General features: G+C 41.3%; 1 protein-coding gene across 3 annotated transcripts in view; it reads right to left on the reverse strand.

The window, feature by feature from the left end:
* The window catches only part of cdh4 (cadherin 4, type 1, R-cadherin (retinal)), a 212901-nt gene that overhangs the window by 126742 nt on the left and 67111 nt on the right, over positions 1–19048 (reverse strand). For 2 of the 3 annotated variants that reach the window (XM_063474657.1, XM_063474656.1), the window contains exon 3: positions 1309–1332. The exons of the other annotated variant lie outside the window; for it this stretch is intronic. In XM_063474657.1, the coding sequence (XP_063330727.1) occupies positions 1309–1332 (24 nt within the window). The remainder of the gene's footprint in view (positions 1–1308; positions 1333–19048) is intronic. 3 annotated transcript variants of the gene reach the window in all.

Genomic DNA, 19048 nt, shown 5'->3' on the forward strand with positions numbered 1-19048 from the left:
CTTTGGAATCCATTCATTACTTCCCTTTTACTTATTATTTTTGGGGGTGTTTCATTGTGAACTATCATTCACATTATGCGTCCACTCAGCAGTACAGAAAAGAAAAGTGTAGGTGCAGAAGAGGAGAGAACCTGTGCGTTTGTTTTAATGTAAAAGCGGCAGGGCGGTTAAGAGAGGCAGAGATGAGGTCAGCATCAAGGATTACGCTCAGAACGAATACAAATCTTTGCCCATTGTGACTTCTTATTCCCCGCTCTTTGTTCAGGCCTAACTGGATTGGGGGAAGAAAAAAAAAAAAAAAGCACCGCACGGTTGCTAGCTTGGCAATGAAAAATTGATCACACAATCTTCTCTGTGCTTCATATCATCGTCTCCTCCACCAGCAAATAGAGGTTAACCAGGCACACAAAAATAAACCTAAAGTGCTTGATCAAAACCACAACTTTGCAAGTTCTCTTCCCTCCTGCCACTTTGATGTTTCAAAGACCAGACACAGTAGTTGTATCTATATCGCGTGATGTCACTGCACGGCTTTGGCTCAACATTTTCAAGTTATAAACGATACGCTGGAGAGCAAATGCGACATGATGACTTCTTGTATTAGCGCTGTACTCATACATGTACAGCGGGAACATCTAATGAGCATAGAAAGCAATGTTAGAGAAGACAAGTGGCCGACACAGGTGACCCAAAACTGGATATAATGCCAGAAAGCACACACACACACACACACACACACATATATTTATATGAAATATAACCAAAGCTAGTACTGCAGATAGACTCAGACATTCAGCCAATTTGATAAAGAGGCAAGACATTTTACAGGAAGACATTAATAATGGCACAGCGGGGACTTCTATCCACTTCTATTTCACCTACATGGAGATGAGTTCCACTATAGCTGGAAGGACGCAAAGCAAAAAAGATGCTCCTTACTGGCTCCTTATTGAGTACTATTGGAGTCAAAAGGGGGTAAATTGACTAAGTAGGTCGAAGCAAAATACATGCAGGGAAAATATGCAAAATTCAAAGTGTGATAGGCCACATGGGTCTGAGGATGCTGCTTTCATAATTGCTTTCTCTTGATGTTTCTCTCCTCGTTTCAACATTTGCTGTGACATGCAATGTGATGGAGAATAGCTTCCCAGTGATGCAAATGATGTTTATGGCTCGTCGCTCCCCCACTGAGACTAAAATCTGAGAATGGTTCCTTCCACATTAACGCAAACAGCCACTGCTCTGTCGTTGGCGGAGTCCACGCACAGATGGCTCAAAATCACGGGAGCGTGCGGCTGCAGTACTTACCACGTTCACTGGACAGGGTGGTATCTGTCAGCAAGAGAGAAAGAGAGGGAAGAAAAAGGGCATGGGGAAAAGAGAGAGGAGACGATGATTAGAACATAATAGGTTTCAGTAAAAGTGGCATTGCAAAGTCACCGTTAAACAAGAGAACAAAACAGATCAATTTCTCAGGATTAATGGAAAGTCACAGGCAATAGCCGGACAGTGACATATACAGAACGTAAGGCTACTATTGGAGAAAATTTGCTGTCACAACTGCGTAGTCTCTCACATTTGTCTCTGTCTATTATCCAGGCGGCACCATTTACCCAGAATACAGTTTGTTTTCTTTCTTATATCTCTTGTCATTGCCTCAAGCAGTGGGATTCATCATTATCTTCAAATGCTTGTTGTGATGTTTATGTTGTTCTTGTGTTCACTCAATGAAACACAGGGAAATTACAGAACACTGAATATTCACATTACACACATTTACGCAATGTCATTGTGGGCAATGTTTATTCAGACGCTGGCACCTGGTGACAGATAGACTAGAAACAGCCATGGAGTCTCCCGTTGTTTTTCCTCACAGTTGTCTCCCCTCCTGGTGTCCTCAAGCGGGGTTTCTTAGTGAGATTTGATCGCCAAAGCTCAAATTTGCATTCCTGGCTTACAATTTTAATTTGGAGAGCCTTAAAGCTGAATATTCTGAGACACAACTGGTTAAGGACATCTCACACACAATGACTAATATTATCTATCCATCTATCTATACAAAGAATAAAAAGAAAGAAGGTGACCAAACAAGAATGGGAGAACACTTAACAGTAAAAGTTGCAGCTTTTGGAAAGATGTTGGTTTCAGAGACAAGGCGCAACTTTTACAGCAACCTTCATTAACCATTCATCAACCCGTTAGAGAATACATATTTTTCCCTTAATCAAAAATGCATGGACCAGCCTAAAGGCCTTTATTACAAAAGCCTAAGGTAGATCTATGTTTTCACCCTAAAGGATCATTTGAAATCAAATGTGAACCTCCCCCTGTGCAAAAAACAAAAATGCCCGGACAACATACTTCCTATAATGATGGCGCCATATTAAACAGTAGGACACAACATACGGTACAGGGCTCACATCCTAAATGTAATCACCTCTTGAAACCTGCCAGGATGCATTTTTCACACTTAGTCTAAACCAGCTGTTGAATGCAGCTGTTATTTAATGTCTTCCAAAGTACAATTTATTGCAATGTGTTCCCATTTTTAACACGAAACCTTGAAATGATGTACAAAGCTGTAATGTATACAGCTTAAGCATATGAGATAAAATATTTTCTTCTGGTCCTTCACTCCACTAGTAATTTACAAGGAATGAGGTCTGGAAAGTATGACAGCCTATAGGTTTGTTCAACTGCTGAATATACTTGGAGCTGTTCGGCAGTAGTGTGTCTGCTAAATTATTAAAACACGAAACACACTGATGAAGTTACAAGGATTTCTCGTGTGGTTTAAATGTATGTATTTTTGTGTGTTTTCAGTGAGACTGTAACACTAACATGTTAGCTTTGGTTTTGCTTTATATGATCACAATACACAGATGCCAATGAGCTGTGCTTTTTTCCTCTTTCACATCTCTCCATAAATCCATTCAAGTCCATCTAAAATCTCTGCAACTTTTTGACATGTTTACAAAAAAAGAAGAAAAAAAACCACATCAATATCTAAATGAGAGCTTTGCTTGTAGACGGTCTGACTGTCTCCATTCCCTTTCTCCATGTATAAAGGCACCCTACTCCATCCCAACAGAACTTCGCTTCGCACATGTTCAATTATTCATCTCCCTCTGTCAAGAATTCAGCCTTGCTAGCACTTGCCAGTATCCCCCACAAATTGGCAGGCAGTCTCATATTTGGCATATGGTGCAGAGCAGTGCTGCTTTTCCTTCCGTCTTCAGTTGGCCTGCTAGCACTCCCTAGGAGCAGAGTAATACACACTGGCGTACACACACGTGTACAGTCACAATGATGCACCGTGTCTGTCAGTTTTGTGAGACAACCTGCCCCACTGTGCTGTTGGGGATTTGCCCACAACCTCTTTGCAACAGGTTTCAAGGTTTTCAGCAAAAGTACAACGGCAACGATTTCTTCCTGGAGACTTCAGCATGCATTCCATTCGCGGCTCCGCAAAACTACACAACTGTTCTCACTCGATCGCTTTACAGACTGAAGCTGAGAACGCCAGATTGCTGAGATCGCCAAACTGTGCATTTCAATAATGCAACAGTTAATTGTTGGTCGGGAAGATGTTAATCAACCATGTTTGCAACAAGTTTGCCCTGAGAAGAGTATCATAGCCGGGCAGATTAGCTCAAAACACTTGGCAGAATTTAATACCTAGGTGTCTTTTGTGTAGGACTTTTCCAACAACAGCTCAGTATCTCACAGTGCAAAACAATCATTTTGGCTGAATTCCAGAATAAGTTTCAGGATGCTGAAATGTCACCGTGCTTGGAGAGAACAGAGCCTCCCTTTCAACTAACACCTGCGCCTATTCTATCAAGAAAAAAATACGCATGCGCATTATTAGTAAGATTTCAACAGTACTTTACAACCTGCTTAGATTGTGCATCTACTGTAACTGGTTCTGTGCACACTACCTTGTATACTAGCACCATGTTATTCACAGCAACCCAACAGCAAAATGAAAACTATATATGAGTTTCACCTTGTGTGATTGCGACAGATTGATTCATGTTGTCTTCTTTTGTCACTTGTTAGCAATTAAATATAGACCATCTTAATAGAGAATATAAAGTAATTTGTAGTATGGACTGAAAAATACTTGGAGTCACGTTCACAATCTAAAATAAGTTCTTTGTTTTTCTTATCTCCAATAGCTCGAACGTACACTGCCTGAAGGCTGTGTCTAGCTAAGCTGATGCGCTAAATGTTGTAATTTAGACATGCCAGCATGGTTTTAAATTTTTTATGTCCTTTGTTAAATGCCAGTAGTTAGGCACTGACTAAATGGTAAATAAATACCAGGAAAAGACTATTTTTCTACCAGGGCTCTTTTTTGATTTCAAAAACAGAAATACAGCAGCAGCACGGTGCATATGCGTTCGTTCACAGTGACGATCTTGTGCTGTGTCACATTTGCCCTCCAGCAAATAAATTCAAATATGTCACTAACACATTGCTCTGCCTGTATTCTTTTCTGCATTTCTACGTTTTTTTTGTGTTTTTTTAACTCATGCAACACATTTGACCTAGCTCTTTATGAATCTCACTGCGGCCGTGAAAAGAATTCATCAAAGCAAGCGATAATACAAACTCCCACATATTACAAAAACTCACCCGAAAGGTCAGAGTTACACATTCCCTTTATCAGCGACATAAAGAAAATATTTTGAAGCCGCACAAAAAAAAAAAGAAATCAAATTACACTGGCATTGCCTGTTTGATAACCTCTCCGCACTGGTCTGCAAAAGTTTTGTTTTTAAGGTTAGCATGTGCGATGTTTTTTCTGTGGAAAAAATGGCTTTAATTCTCAGGTACACTGATCAGTCTAAAAGAATGACGACGACAGGTTAATTACCTTTTATGTTTAGAGTTACAAAAAGCACGGCTGTAAGCCTTAAAAAAGATGCAACGACATGCTTAAAGGCAGTCATCGGGTTCACAGCATCTCAATGTGTCAAATCACACACACACACATGCATACACAGACATCCTTCCACCTTCTATATGAGTGACTGTGAATGGATGCAAGCATATCTGTTTGCATGCAGATGCATCCTTATGCCAAATCTTCTTGTTGCCCTTGTGATGACTAATAACCGGAGAGCAATTGCAGCTAATAAATAATACATTTAAGAGTCTAATCAAATTCAACAAATGAATATGTCTAGAAAACTATTAATCAGAGTGCAAACGTGTATTTACAAATATAACACTGGCACAAACAATCAATTATTCATAAAGTGAATGCTGCGTAAGTGGGCTTCTTCCCGGGTGAGATGCTGCCATAATTGGAGTGGGACTACAGGAGTGCTGGATGTGTGCGCGCGTCTTTATGTGTGTACATGCGGGAGCATGTGTGCTAATGTGTATCAGCAAGTTAACACACAAACACACACTCAAACACTTCTCCCCATGCGCCAAAGTTCCCCCAAACACGACAAGAGCAGGCAGAGTCGGCTCATTAATGCCTAATGAGTTGTCTGATTAGTGCTGAATATAAAAGCCTTATTGTCAAGCACTGTATGTTTATTTTGATTAATTATTGTACTGAAGTGACTGAATGGAAGCACAACGACATGGAGCATTAACATTTTGTGGTAATAGGGCCTTTGTGGAGACGGTAGCTGTATTTTCAACTCTCAGTGCAGCGCATAAAGCATTGCTACCACCTAAAGAGGTTTTATTGTAAACTAACAGATATATAGGGTTATATTACATTCACTGCAATTCACCATTAAACTCCTGCCAGCAGATACTTATCCCCGGTAATGGCCAGCAGCTTGTCTCCACACAGGTGGTTACACAAGAAAGGGTAAGTCTTCGTACGTGTTTGTTTGTGATTCTTCTCTCGTTTGTTCTCAAAATAATGAGAAAATGTTTATAATAAATCAACGCGGATTTAGAGAAGCTGTGCAAAACTCTTGCTTCGCTGGATGTGTGTGGCTGTTGACAGAGATTAGTATTAAAGTATCCTTGACAGCCAAGGGTATTGTAAGCAGCACCAATCAATAATTTCAACTATGAATCAAATGAGTATGTGTAATAGTCAAGGAGTCCTTTATAGCGACCAGCACACAGGGAATCATTACCTGACTCTGCTCTGTCCCTTAATAGTCTCGCATCTGGCTGTATGCCCTCCAACGTTCTTGCTTTGATGCACTGTCACCACTCTTGAGCATCATTTCGGCAGCTGTTTTCAGCAAAACTGCTCTAATAATGGGGCTACCCGCCTAATACACAGACAAGGAAAGTTAGCTAATAGGAAACACTTGATGATATCAAACAAATGCTAATGTGGGTCTGTCTGTTGAACACGTAAGCGACCATTTGCTAACATGTTTGCTCTATCAGCTTTTCAGGTCATAATGCTTTATGTCAGGGTTTAAAGATTGAAGCACTTTTGGCAAACTTCTTGTAGAGCAAAAATGACTTTTCACAGGGTTATCATATAATGTATCTTTGGGTTTCTGTGGGTTGTTGATTACTATTGCTTTGAGAAGTGGTTCATGTTCAAGCTCAGTTGTATTTGTAGTCTTTTGCTTCAGATGGTGTTAGCTCCAAGTGTCCAAGTCTCATTTTTGTTGTGTCCATCAGTCTGGTGTTACCCCCCCAGGCCTAGGGGAAACCAGGCGTAACACAACAAAAATGACTCCCCCCTCCCTGCTCCCAAGGAAGGACCAATGCCACCTTCAAATTTGCAGTTTCACAACAACTGATTATTTTATTTATCTTTGAAGGTAGGAAACGTCAGGGTGGGCACGGTCAAAGAAACAAACATAACATTCTAGAAACATCCTAGAAAGGAAACACAGCTAACTCCATACCGATAGCTTTACTGGTGGTATAGCTATCTGTATTTTTGTCTTTCTTGTTCCACTGTTTAGTTTTGTGAAGTTAATCTTGTCTCCCTATTCAGTTGTGTTTCTCTTCCTGTTTTGCTTTCGTGATTGTCTTGTGTTTAGTGTAACTTCCTCTCGAGTCTTTATATTTGTTTCCCTCAGCTGTGTTCCCACCTGTTTCCTCTCTCCTTGCTACATTGTATTACTTTGTCACATATTCCCTCAGGGTTGTGTGTTTCCTTGTTCCATGTTTCCCCAGAGATTCCAAGTTTTTGAATTGTTTGCTCCTGATCAGCTACCTTTTGTACAGTTCAGCATTAAAGCTGCCCTTTGAGTTTATGTTCTGTCTCCCCCAGTCCTGCATTTGAATCCTGCCACACAGCCATAGTTTGACAATATCATGTCGTCCATGATAATACCCATTTTTATGTGAATTTTTATGTGAAATGGAAGTGTCATCTTGTCATATCAATGATACAGCAATGCTTCACATCTAGCTCCCCTACTGGACAACAATAAGGCAAGCCCTGGCATGTCTGAGAGTGAGAGCCACATTTCAGCCTACAATAATGTTTTCATAAAAAGTAAGCTACTCCAACAACCTCTAACACAAACACAATATTTTGTAAAATATGCAAGAAAATTGTTCCCACTAGAGATGGAAACAGCAAACTCGTTTCACCAATTGAAGCAAAAATGCACCATCAAGCACAACCAGGCTCGCTGAGCATCGCTGGCTACACTCCATATGAACAGAAAAGCAAACAGTGGATTGAAATAACTGATGTGGTTACATGGTGGAAAGGAAGTAGTTGAAGCAACTGGTTAAAATACTCAACCCAAGACACACTATCCCCTACTCTATCGTTTAATAGTTGACGTATTTGCCCCATATACAGATTCCCTTTGGATCGAGAATGGGTGAAGACATAGATAAGCTATGACAGTCAACCTTTGTTGGTTAGGTCTGTAAACATTTCTTTAATGAAAGTAGTGCAACGGGCAGTTAAATTAAAAAATTGAATAAAATGTTTAATTTTTCACCTGTAAATTTTACTTATAGAAGTCTTTATACAACTATAAGTTTTATAAAATTATACTTTTATAAAACTTGTAATGAAAAAGCAAGAAATGCTCAAATTTAAAACAGAGGTGACAACTTTTTGAAGGTGTGAGTGTGTGTAATGAGTCATGACTCCCTGTGGTTTATCAAAAAACACAAATGCTGATAGTTCAGCCTGATGTCACAGATTAGCAGAATGTTTGCTGAGCGCTATTGTTTGTGAATCAAGCTTACTAAAGCTCTCGGGGCTTTGGTGACAACATGTATTTTGCAGACTGGCAATAAATCTGTATGTACGGCTGCAGGAGATGGGATGATTAATAAGTCTGGGACAACCAAGAGAGTTACTTTTTCTTTTGACTCTAAACTAAACGTATAGTGCTGTCACCAGGTGTGACTGCACTCTTTCAGTTAAAATAAGAAAGCATGAATGTTAAGGATTAGTGTTGTTCACTTGCATTCAACAAATAGAACATAGAAAAAAAGGTTTTCAATTGAAGTAGTATTTTTTTCTCTGTACTGGATCTAATGCAGCACTCCTAAGAACTATTTTTACTGATCCACTGACCACATCCAGATATTTAAAAAAAATGCATTAATCCCAAAATGTTATTAATGGTAGAAAATTTGAGTCTGCTTTTGAATAAGTCCTCTTTTCTCTCTCATGATCTGCCTCTCTCTCTCTCTCTGCTGCCCTCCTGTCCGTGAGCAGAATGCTATTGGTATTGTCAGAGGAGGGACTGTATTGCTTGGCCTGTTGCTCTGTACACATTTTAAATCAGAGGTAATGGGGCACTTCAGGAGACTGCTGTTTCACACACCCAACTGCCAATATACTGTAATCACTAAAGGCCTCTTTTCTTCAAAGATAACCATTGGTTACGTGCGCTGAACTCAAAACTACAAAGCTGCACTGGGGATACATTGACAATAACTTAGTGAACTGACAAGCACCAGGTCTGAGTGAGATCGCAACCTGTAACACACTTTACGCGTCATTGCCAACTAATGTATCTGCACTAATCTTTTCTACCATATCGTCTACAATAAAAAGCTCCAGAGAGACAGAGTATTTCTATAGAGATGCCAGAATCTAAGTGTGCCAGATCAGAAGTGCCTGTCACGAGCTCGACTACTACATTCCTCCTCCTCATACCTCAAACATGGCAAAAGTTACGAATAATGAGGTGAGTGTATGTGCCATTAATCCATGCATGTGGAAAGCTTGGGTTTAGCATGCTCTGCTATTGGCTCTGTACAGTATGATGTAAACGAGGGGTTGCACCATAACCCAGGATAACGTAAACAAATATGTATGTATGTCATGCGGTGATACTCCAGGAGTATCAGTATAAATATGGAACAAGAACTGAGTAAACAGGGTGCATTTTAACAAGGTTAGTGTTAGAAATAATTAAAAAATATTTCATTAAAAAAAGAAACTGAAAAAGTAAAAAAAAAAAAAAAAAAGTACATCCACAGTAGGAGTACTAACAAAATGAAACAAACATTCCTCCTTTACAAATGCTTAGCATAAAATAGAACATGTTTGGCAATGTCTTAGCTTTAATGAAACTTATGCCCTGTTTAGCCTTGGTGATATTTCCCACCTGGCCAGCAATCAACCTCAGAAGCCAGATGAGTCTTGTAGTGCAGAGTGCATGCATTAATGGATGCTGCGTGTTGTTACATCCTAAATATAAAATGGATCAGGTTTGTATCAAAGGTATTTGTACATTCTTCAGCTAACAATAAACCACTTTCCCCTGGTGGATAAATGCATTAAATGGGGTGACTCAACCTTAATGTTAATGCACTGCTAGCAGCCCATTAATTGCTGTAGCCCAGTGGGTGGTTTCATTTCAGCATGTAAACATCTCCTGTGTGAGGACGTTTGGCATTTGTGGGTGCACGCTGGCTTGCATTTATTTTTGACATCCAAACTGTTCATATTTGTCCAGTCAAAGCAAGCCATTTCAACTTCTGCCTGATAATTAATCCAAATGAATATGCATGTCTGATGCTCACTCATACACACTGGGCTACGGTGAATCACATTGCGCTTTGCACGGTTTTCTCTATTTCCTCGGCAGACGCAGACACAGAGGCAAAAGAAGGGGGAGTGGGCGCAGGGGTCCCTGCTGTGATGAACTGGTGCTGACACAGCCAGATGTTTAGTTAATATGCAAAGCCCCAATGTGGGATGATGGGAGGAGTTGACATGCGCTTCAGGGGCTTTAGGCAGCCAAGTGCTCTTCTGTAGCCGGCTTGTATCTCTGCTGGGAGAGTGTGTGTATGTTTATCACATACAATTTGCATTTAGCTGAGTGTGTGCATTTATGTATATCTCTGTGTTTTAATGCAAATATTTGCCAATTCAGAACACAATAATCACTCCACGTGTGTATGCATGCTTTCCCTTTTCACAGTGGCACACTGAGCATATGTCTGAAACAAAGTCTCTTGTCACAGCTTCCTCTCAGTGAACTGTGTCAGAGCTGGAGGGCAATTGACTGCGCTCACACAGAGGCGAGCAGAGCTCGCACACAAGCACACACTGCTGACTCAGTGTTTCCACGAGCCCGCAGAGTCTGACGCTGCTGTTTGGTGGAGACCAATGGAAGAGCCGCAAACATAATGAAGTAAGAAGCAGCACTGAAGAAGCAATCAGCCACATTTCCTGATGCCATCTAATTACCAAGCATCAACATCAACAGCCTGTCATCATCATCATCATAATCATTACTGATTTTCATCAGCATCATCTTTATTGCCATTTTCCTGAAACCTCTACGGACCTCTTGTAGTAAGGACGGAGTCAGTGACACAATGACAAGCAACTGGGTGCAATGGCATTAAACATGTTGTAAAATACAGACACACGCACTTGGAGCTGAAGAAGCAGGGAAGTGCAAAGACACTCTTTCTCCCTCTCATTTTCTCTGGCTCCACTCTACGTCTCATTGTCCTCCTCTATCGACACTAATCTAATTTCCAAGTAACCTGAATTAAATAAACGGGTGTCATTAAGACCAGTGAAGGATGGCCGAGGGCCTGGGGAGATCAAGAGTTGGAGCTGGGGAGGATAAGAAGGTGCTTAGTTACACCTTGTAGATCCACAGAGTCTGTGAGGAAGTTGATGAAAGGGTAAAAAGGCAGATGCAGACAACCTTTCTGCTTTCCCCCCCCCATCACTTCTCCCTCTTACATTGTAATCACATGCTCTACATATTGAGAAATGTATATATAATATAGATCCTCAACTGTTATGATGAGAGATAAGACAGAAATTACACCTCTGCAGCAGCCGAGCAGTCTTTTTCCATTTTTTTTTTTAAAGCTTATCACTTCTTTCTTGCCCCAAACTCATTTCCCTGAAACCCCATTTAACCATTAAGCCAACACTGCCTTCCACTCACCAAGCAACCAACCCACCTCACATATCCATCATATCCTCTGCTTTCTATTGACAACCAGCAGCTGGCAGGCACTGTGAAGTATTTCACATCCACCTAGGACTCATCCTCGCAGTTATATCTGTCCAATGTGTGACTACTGGGAGGCAGCTAAAGACTGCCATCAATCCCTTAGGTGTGTTTTTGATGATCCCCACATGGGAATACTTCACTGCTAGCGTTAGCTAACCTGCCGCACTATTTTAACAATCTCCCCTGGGTCTGTTAGAGCTCTATTACAAGTCTGCTGAAGGAGCTGCACAATACATTACGAGATGCGTGCCGACATGTACACACTGCTCTTTCAAAGTGCTGCTAGAGTGGATCTGAAACAGGTTGTTTGGCTTTGTCTCGCACCTATTTAGCAAAACATTAAGCACTGCAATGGACAGTTTAAAGAAGTGAGTTCAGTCTCTTTATGGCTGTAAAGAATCTTTGCTCTTGAGAGAGAACAAAATGTGCAAGTTGTTTACTGCAAGGAGATAATGATTTAAGACATTTCTTATATTGGAATCCAGGGTCGTTGCCAATTGTAAGAGTGGGGCTGGCTTTGATTTTACAGTGTGAGTCTGCCCGCGTGTGTGTCATCAAGATATGGGCCCAGTTGTACTGTAGCAGAAATCACAACAAATGGTTGATTTTTAATTTAGTTTAATTGTGTTTAGTTTTATTGTGTGATGGCTGAGTGCAAGGTGTAGTGAAAAATGTTACAGGTCTGTAGCTGGCATAAAAATAGCAGCCACGTTTGAAAACAACTCTGTCCTGACCAATGACTAGGCTCCTGATTCCAAGGATTTATTGGGCAGGATAAAGTCTTGAAGTTACCTACTAAGTGGAAACTTCCAAGAAAGGTGGTTTTGAGTACTTTGGCAGGTGTTCACAGAGATCAGCCACACTGAATCCCCCTGCTGTATTGTGCTGTTAAAAAAAGTTCTGGCTTCCACAATACCTCAAAAGGTGTTCAGGGACAACCTTTAGAAGCAAGCCCTAAAGGTTATTACATGGGGCGTATAAGGATTATACTGGTTTTTCCAGCTCAACACAGATTTGTCATTGGACCGAGATTTTGTTAAGTTTGGAGTAAACACATTGCCCATCCTTTCACCATTACCATGAAAGGATGTGCATGGTTTAAAATGAAGACGACAAAGAAAACATGATTTGTTGGACTGTTTTTGAAAGGTACTAATCACAGTATACTGAGAAAGTGTCTAGCCAACACAACTTGACTCTTGTCAAAGTCACTCAGACAAAGTCACTCTACTCTTATTTGCCCTGCTCCTATGATTAGACAGACAGACAGACAGACAGACAGACAGACAGACAGACAGACAGACAGACAGACAGACAGACAGACTTGGGAGACTACCACAGCTGGTCTGTATACTGGTCCATTAGAGGACTGGTGAGAGGATTTTGACAGGTGGAAGCTTTTTTTGAGAGAAAAAAAAAACAGGTGGGAAGATTGTGAACTTGCACTAACCACTCTATTTCTCATCGACCTGTGTACTCTTGTAAAAAATGGTCTCTAGCTTCATACTATGTAATCACTGATACTGTTCATGATTTCTCAAATCTTGTTTTTGTTGTAATGATCTAAAATACATATGTGTAACTGTAAAATGCTATTGAATAGAAAGAGTAATGATTTTATTTCTGTATTTCTCGAAAAGCATGGAAAAAATGAATGAACACAAAATTCAGAGGTTTTGCACTTACAGGTTTCAAGTAGGTCTATAGTGATTTGCTTTAGGTACACCTCACTGTTTTTGGCTAGAGTTCAAGGAAAATGGTAGCATGCAGTTAACCCTGAAAGAGTTGGGCGGGGGTGGAAGGGGGAATAAACTTGCTTCTGGAAAGTGAGACAGTGGGAAGGTCAACCAGAGCACTTAGATAAGTGAAAGCACTAAGTGGACAGAGAACGCATTTCAAACCCCTCTTGTAAAGGACTAAGGTAGCACTTAAGGGTATTTGCTTTTTAGCACTTTCTGTGGCTTGCCCACCTGTCTCAAGTGTGTGTATGTGTGTGTGTGCACTTGCAGGGATGCTATATGGAACTCATTCGGATAACATCTTAACTGAATGTTTAAAGGACAAAGCTCTGAAAGACCCCATCACATGTACATTCTGATCCAGTCAAATATAAATATACCAACTTTTTACAAAAGAGCATTATTCCTCAATCCTCTCCTTTCTATTCCTCCATGACTACATTATGTCCTTTAAATGTAAATGTAATGTTAGTGGCTTTCTTCTTCTGCTGTAGTGCGAGTATTAAGTTTGGGTATACAGCACTTATGGCAGCTCTTGTTTTTATGGTATTGTATGGTATTTATGTTTTCAGTGTGTCCACAGTCTGTCCAACTGAGTGAGATTTACAAGTTCATCCACCTCATCAGCTAACTTTTGCTTTGCTTCGGTTCACTTTTCCATTCATAGGTTTTTCCTCAGATTAGGTGAACGACATATTCAGCAGCCAACAGCAGGTCTGTGATGATTCTGTCCCACTGACAAGTGATCACTCTTCTCATTTCTTCCTTTCTCTTTTGTTCTCAAAGTACCTGCTCCTTTATTTACCGCTCAGTGACTCAGACGTGTTCCATATGTGCAGTATTTGCATTTTTATAAGATTGCAATTGACTTGAAAAACAAACACAATAAAAGTACAATGCAATTATGCCCTCAACTAAAGCTCGCACAGGGGGCGGAAGGTTACATTTGTGCGTCATGCTGTCATTTGTCTGCATTACCTCAGTGAGAGGTGCTTTTCAATAAAACCACCCTCTGTGGAGAGACGCAGGAAAGCAGTAAAATTCCATCATCTCCACAGTTTAGTCTTGTACACTGCCAATAAACAGCAATCTGATCGTTTCCAATACAACAGCAAAAACCAGCCCACTATTTTGCCACCACAGAAATACAGTTGTCATCATGCAGAGCAGAGTGACACTGCCATCCACTCAGATAAATATCAAAAAGTCCGACTTTTTCTATACAAATCTCTCTCTCTGATGCACACCGTGTAGAACTGGTGCGCAGTTATCCCGCCCCTCTGAGAATTTTTTGGGAAGATCTGACTTTTGCTTTTTTGTGTGTGTGTGCTTGGGAGGGACATCAAAGATAAAAAGCACCCAAGCGAATATGAGAAAAAGTTTGTCTGCTCCCATGTCTATTTACCTCTGCTGCTCTACATTTCAGAAATCATCGAGCAGACTGCAGCACAGAGGCACTGCGGTGCTGCTTCAGTAGCCACAAGTGTGAAATCCTCTATTTATTCTTTAAAGTTTGAGCCACGCAAACTTTAATCATTTTGCTTTCTGTGTCTGGGAATGAATTAGCAGTTGTGCAGGGCCGTGTATTTTTTCTTCAGCTTGCTTGCTAGTTGTACTCGCGCATTCGAGCATCAACGCAGGACAAACGAAGGGAGACAAACAACAGTTCCAGCCCATCTAATAACACAGGGGCTTATCAGCCGCCTCTGCCTCCCCTAATTTTCATCAGTTTTGACAAGCCCATTAAATGAATCTGGGACCAAAAATAAACATGTTTGTGTTGAGCTGAAGTGACAGGCAGTGATCACACCTCCCAATGTTGTAGAGATAGCTACAACAACTTTTAATTAAAAATGCGGCCCCCGTGCACAACAGCCTGGACATGATAAACAAGACATTTGCCTCCAGCACAGAAACTCGTGCAAGGATAGCAGGACAGAGTGTGATCCAACATGCAGCGCATCGCTGGTGCTGATCATTAACAAAGAAGCTGGAATATTGCGGTAGATTCATGGTGTGAGGGTTGGCAGGAAGCTTACAAAGCAACCCTTTTCTCTAATTCTGCTCTAACATCATTGAGTTTGATAATCCTACACCTTGAGTGTGTTATCTAACTGAATTCACAATAATCTGTTTTTTTTATCTTATGCTTCAACAGTGAGTAACTTCACATTCATCATCAATTATGAAAGGCACAACTGTATCTTTTTTGCCACAATTGTGACATGTCATGTTTGAAGACTTGTAGTGTCTTATCTTAAACAGGTCCCATGGGAAACACTCTTCAAATTCAAACACAATGGACGAGCAGCCTTTAGAATCCTCGGGGGGACAGCCCCGGACAATACGGCTTCAGCAAAAGCAATGTCAGCACTCAGGTCCATTGATGGCCAACACCTATTTTTCTCAGGATGACATCTTTATCGGTGGGCATTGTCATCCGCAGGAAAAACACCCGCCTGTCAGCAGCACAAAAATCAGTTTCCATGACAACGCCGGTCTCCAAACTTCCAAGTCATTTCTGTCACGGAGGCTGACAGAAGGTGAGCTATCATTACTTTTTTTTCTTTTTTTTTGCCTTCTCCATCTTGCTTGTGCTGCTTTTAGTTCGACTTATTTGCCTCCTGTTGAGTTGTCTTGTAGTATTACTGCCCCTATCACTCTTCTCAAGCTCTTTCTCCGCCTCTCTCTCATTTTCCTTTCTTTGATACCTATTTATTTCCCAAAGCCGCACCCCTGGGTTCAGATGGGAAACATAAGAGAAGAGATAAAGAGACTGAAATCCAGTTTACTGCAAGTTAAGTTTCTATTTTTCCAAAGGCATGAAGCAGGATCACGACTTTAGATTTTGCCTCTGTGTTCGCGCAGTCTGTAATGAATACAGTAGTTGTTATGCAAACTCTTTTCTGCACTGTACTGGACATCCTCTGGACTCTGCATCCCTGCGATGTTTTGGAGAGGTCTGTAACATCATTTCTCTTCATCTGTTTGCCAGGGGTCCCTCCTACTCACCAAAGAAAACCAAAATACCTGGAAAGAAAAAAGTTTCAGTGCAAAAAAGATATGAAAAAGAGGGTGACATTGGGAGGCGGGGTGGAGCAGGAAGGGAGTTGAAGATCCTTAGGCAAATATTCTGTTTTTTTTTTTCTCTATCCTTATTTGCCCTGCTCTGAGCAAATGTCAAGCTTTGCTGGGGGCTGGCAGGAACAGCTTATTATAAAAATTTGAACCTGAAGCATCTTGCCTCTTCTGTGTCAAAATGCACTAGAAGCAAAATATAGGGAATAAGCTGGTGTCTTGATATGCATCCAGAGCCATAAGCGCCTGGCCTGCAGTTGAGTTTTTGCCACATCAGTCCACATGACTGTGAGCAGAGTAGAGGCTGTTGTCCAGTACCAAAACCTGCAATTACATTTACTTGTGTCTTGTAGGATGAAATGAATCATTACCACTGCAGCATGGAAGAACACAATCTGGCCTACTCCCAGCTATTCCCCTATGGGGACTGATTTGTGATCGCATCTGAAGATAGACTGTGCATTCAATCAACAATGCAGCTTTCAGCTTTCAAGCCACCCTGCTGAAAGGCTTGAGGTATACAAGAGATCAATAGAGATAAATTAATTACCATGCTGCCAAATGGGAAGTCTGTGTGGCCTGAGTTTCTATAGAAACACAAAACTACATGGCAGGCCACACTGAGCAACTGATTTTGAGGTTTATATGTGAACTGTTGCTACAAAAGAGGTCCCGGAGTTGCCCGTGGCGTGCCCTGATGATTTGCTGAACCAATGACATTAAGAAATACCCACTGGTTTGATGCAGATGAGCAGCTGTTTCCATGGGAGACATACATGACGTTTTTCTGCAGCTTGTATACTGCAGTTAGTCGAGTGAGATAATGCCTGCATGCCAGAGAGCTTTGTGTCCCACTTATGTGAGTTCAGCCCATACAGATTCATGACGTGAAAACCATTATGACAAAAAGTGTACGAAAAAGAAGAGAACAACAGGCAGACACAGTGAGCTCCTCTAGCACTTATTGCAACCATCCACTCCCCTTTAGCTTGGACCAAAGTGAGTCCGCAGCAGGGCCGGACTGCAAGCGTATTTCCTCCTGGCACGCTCATCTATAAAAAGTAGCAGTATGCGGGCTGCCCAGCCTGCCTGGGGGCTACATTTGCTACAACACTAATATCATAGAAGCAACCAATGAATTCCTAAAGAGTACAATCAGGGGAGAAACAACCCCTGCCACTGACATCACCCTGGCACTTGCCTCCCTTCCTGCTTCTTACACAAGCAATATTCCAAGTTGTTGTTTTGCTTCCATCAAATTTTCCATTAAAAGTGACATTTCATCTAAATCAAGCCCTTGGGGTGGGAACCCAGACAAAAACTAAAGGAGGTGAAGGATGGGGGAATTCTCAAGTACAGTTACACGCACAGCAGTTGTGTGCACACAGCCTGGTGTGTATACCTCCAGCACCTGACTGACTCCATAATCATGGGGAGTGCTATTATTTCTAGCCATCAGAGCAACATCAAAGCAATTACATGTGTCTCTGCGTTCAGTGTGGTTATTAAAGCAAACAGCACAGTCATTTATCTGAGATGTGTAAACATCCCAGTTTTCTCTCCCTCTCTGGATCCTCATATGCTACTGGCTTCACACCACTGACAAAAATGCGCAACTGTCCTACAGCAAGGTGGGTGTATGTGTGTTTACGAGCTGGGGGGTGTGGGGGGGGTGGTACTGAGTTACTTCAATGAGGCTCACAAGACATTTGAAATAGCTTCCAGTCTGCACTCCGTGCATATGAATCATTGTTCAGTTGTCACATTGCCAGTGGAGCAAGAGACTGAAAGAGACACCAAAGAAGAGAGGAAATGAGTGTAGGCAAGGAGGTACGGGAATAGAATGAGTAACTGTACTTGACCAAACACTCTACTTCTAGGAGGACTGAGTCTGGGAAATATTCGTTCCCTCAGGCACTGGTTTGCACAGTTCACTGGGACTTATCGAGGTCTGGGGTCTTTTGACAGTCAAGAACACCCTGGACTCCCCTGAAGACTTCACCACATTTTCTACCAGAAATGAAAAACTCAAGACATGATATCAATAGTATATGGATAGCCACACACTTCAAAAAAGTCAAAGCCAGTCTGGCCTTGAAGTGTAGTAGCTGCAAGTGTCAGCTTGCGCCAGTTCTTAACATTTGGTGAGACCCTGCAATATATGAACAACTGATGAAATAGGCAAGAAAAGTGGCCACTGCACTCTCCAGGTAAAGAAATATTATCCTAACAAATGTAGCTTTGTGGCAATCAGTTTGACTCATTTGTGTCTATCATCGCACATGCATTTCTTCTCAAGGTCTGTCTGTCAGGAATGTGCCACAGCATGCGCTGGACAAAAGCAATGTGAACACACTGTGGATTTATCACTGGCAGGCTTACATTTGCACATACATTCACATATTTGGACACTGTGTGGTCTGAAATTCCTTAAAAAAAAACACATTTTTGACCCATGTCAGGAAAATGAAGCGTTCAAGGGACACATTTACATTCTATTCAGATGGGAAAACAGCAACTGAAAACCACTGAGTGTTGTCTAAATCTGTTTTGGTCCCTAAATCTGCATGGCTCTTCTGATGTTTGCAATATTTGTAGGTGGATAAAGTGAAGTGCGGGCTTAACTTGACCTTTTTCTGGGAAACAAAAGCTCGTTGGAACTTGAAACTGGGTTATGGCAGACATAAGATTCAACCAAGAGTTAAAAAGTGTCCAATAAAAGTGAAATAATGAGCTGAAAACCACTTTACTGCACCATAAAGCTGATTTAGGTGATAAATTTCCCTGATTCTCATCAGTGCAAGGGATATCCGT

This window comes from Pelmatolapia mariae, linkage group LG5, assembly GCF_036321145.2.
Source record: "Pelmatolapia mariae isolate MD_Pm_ZW linkage group LG5, Pm_UMD_F_2, whole genome shotgun sequence".
Lineage (NCBI taxonomy): Eukaryota > Metazoa > Chordata > Actinopteri > Cichliformes > Cichlidae > Pelmatolapia > Pelmatolapia mariae.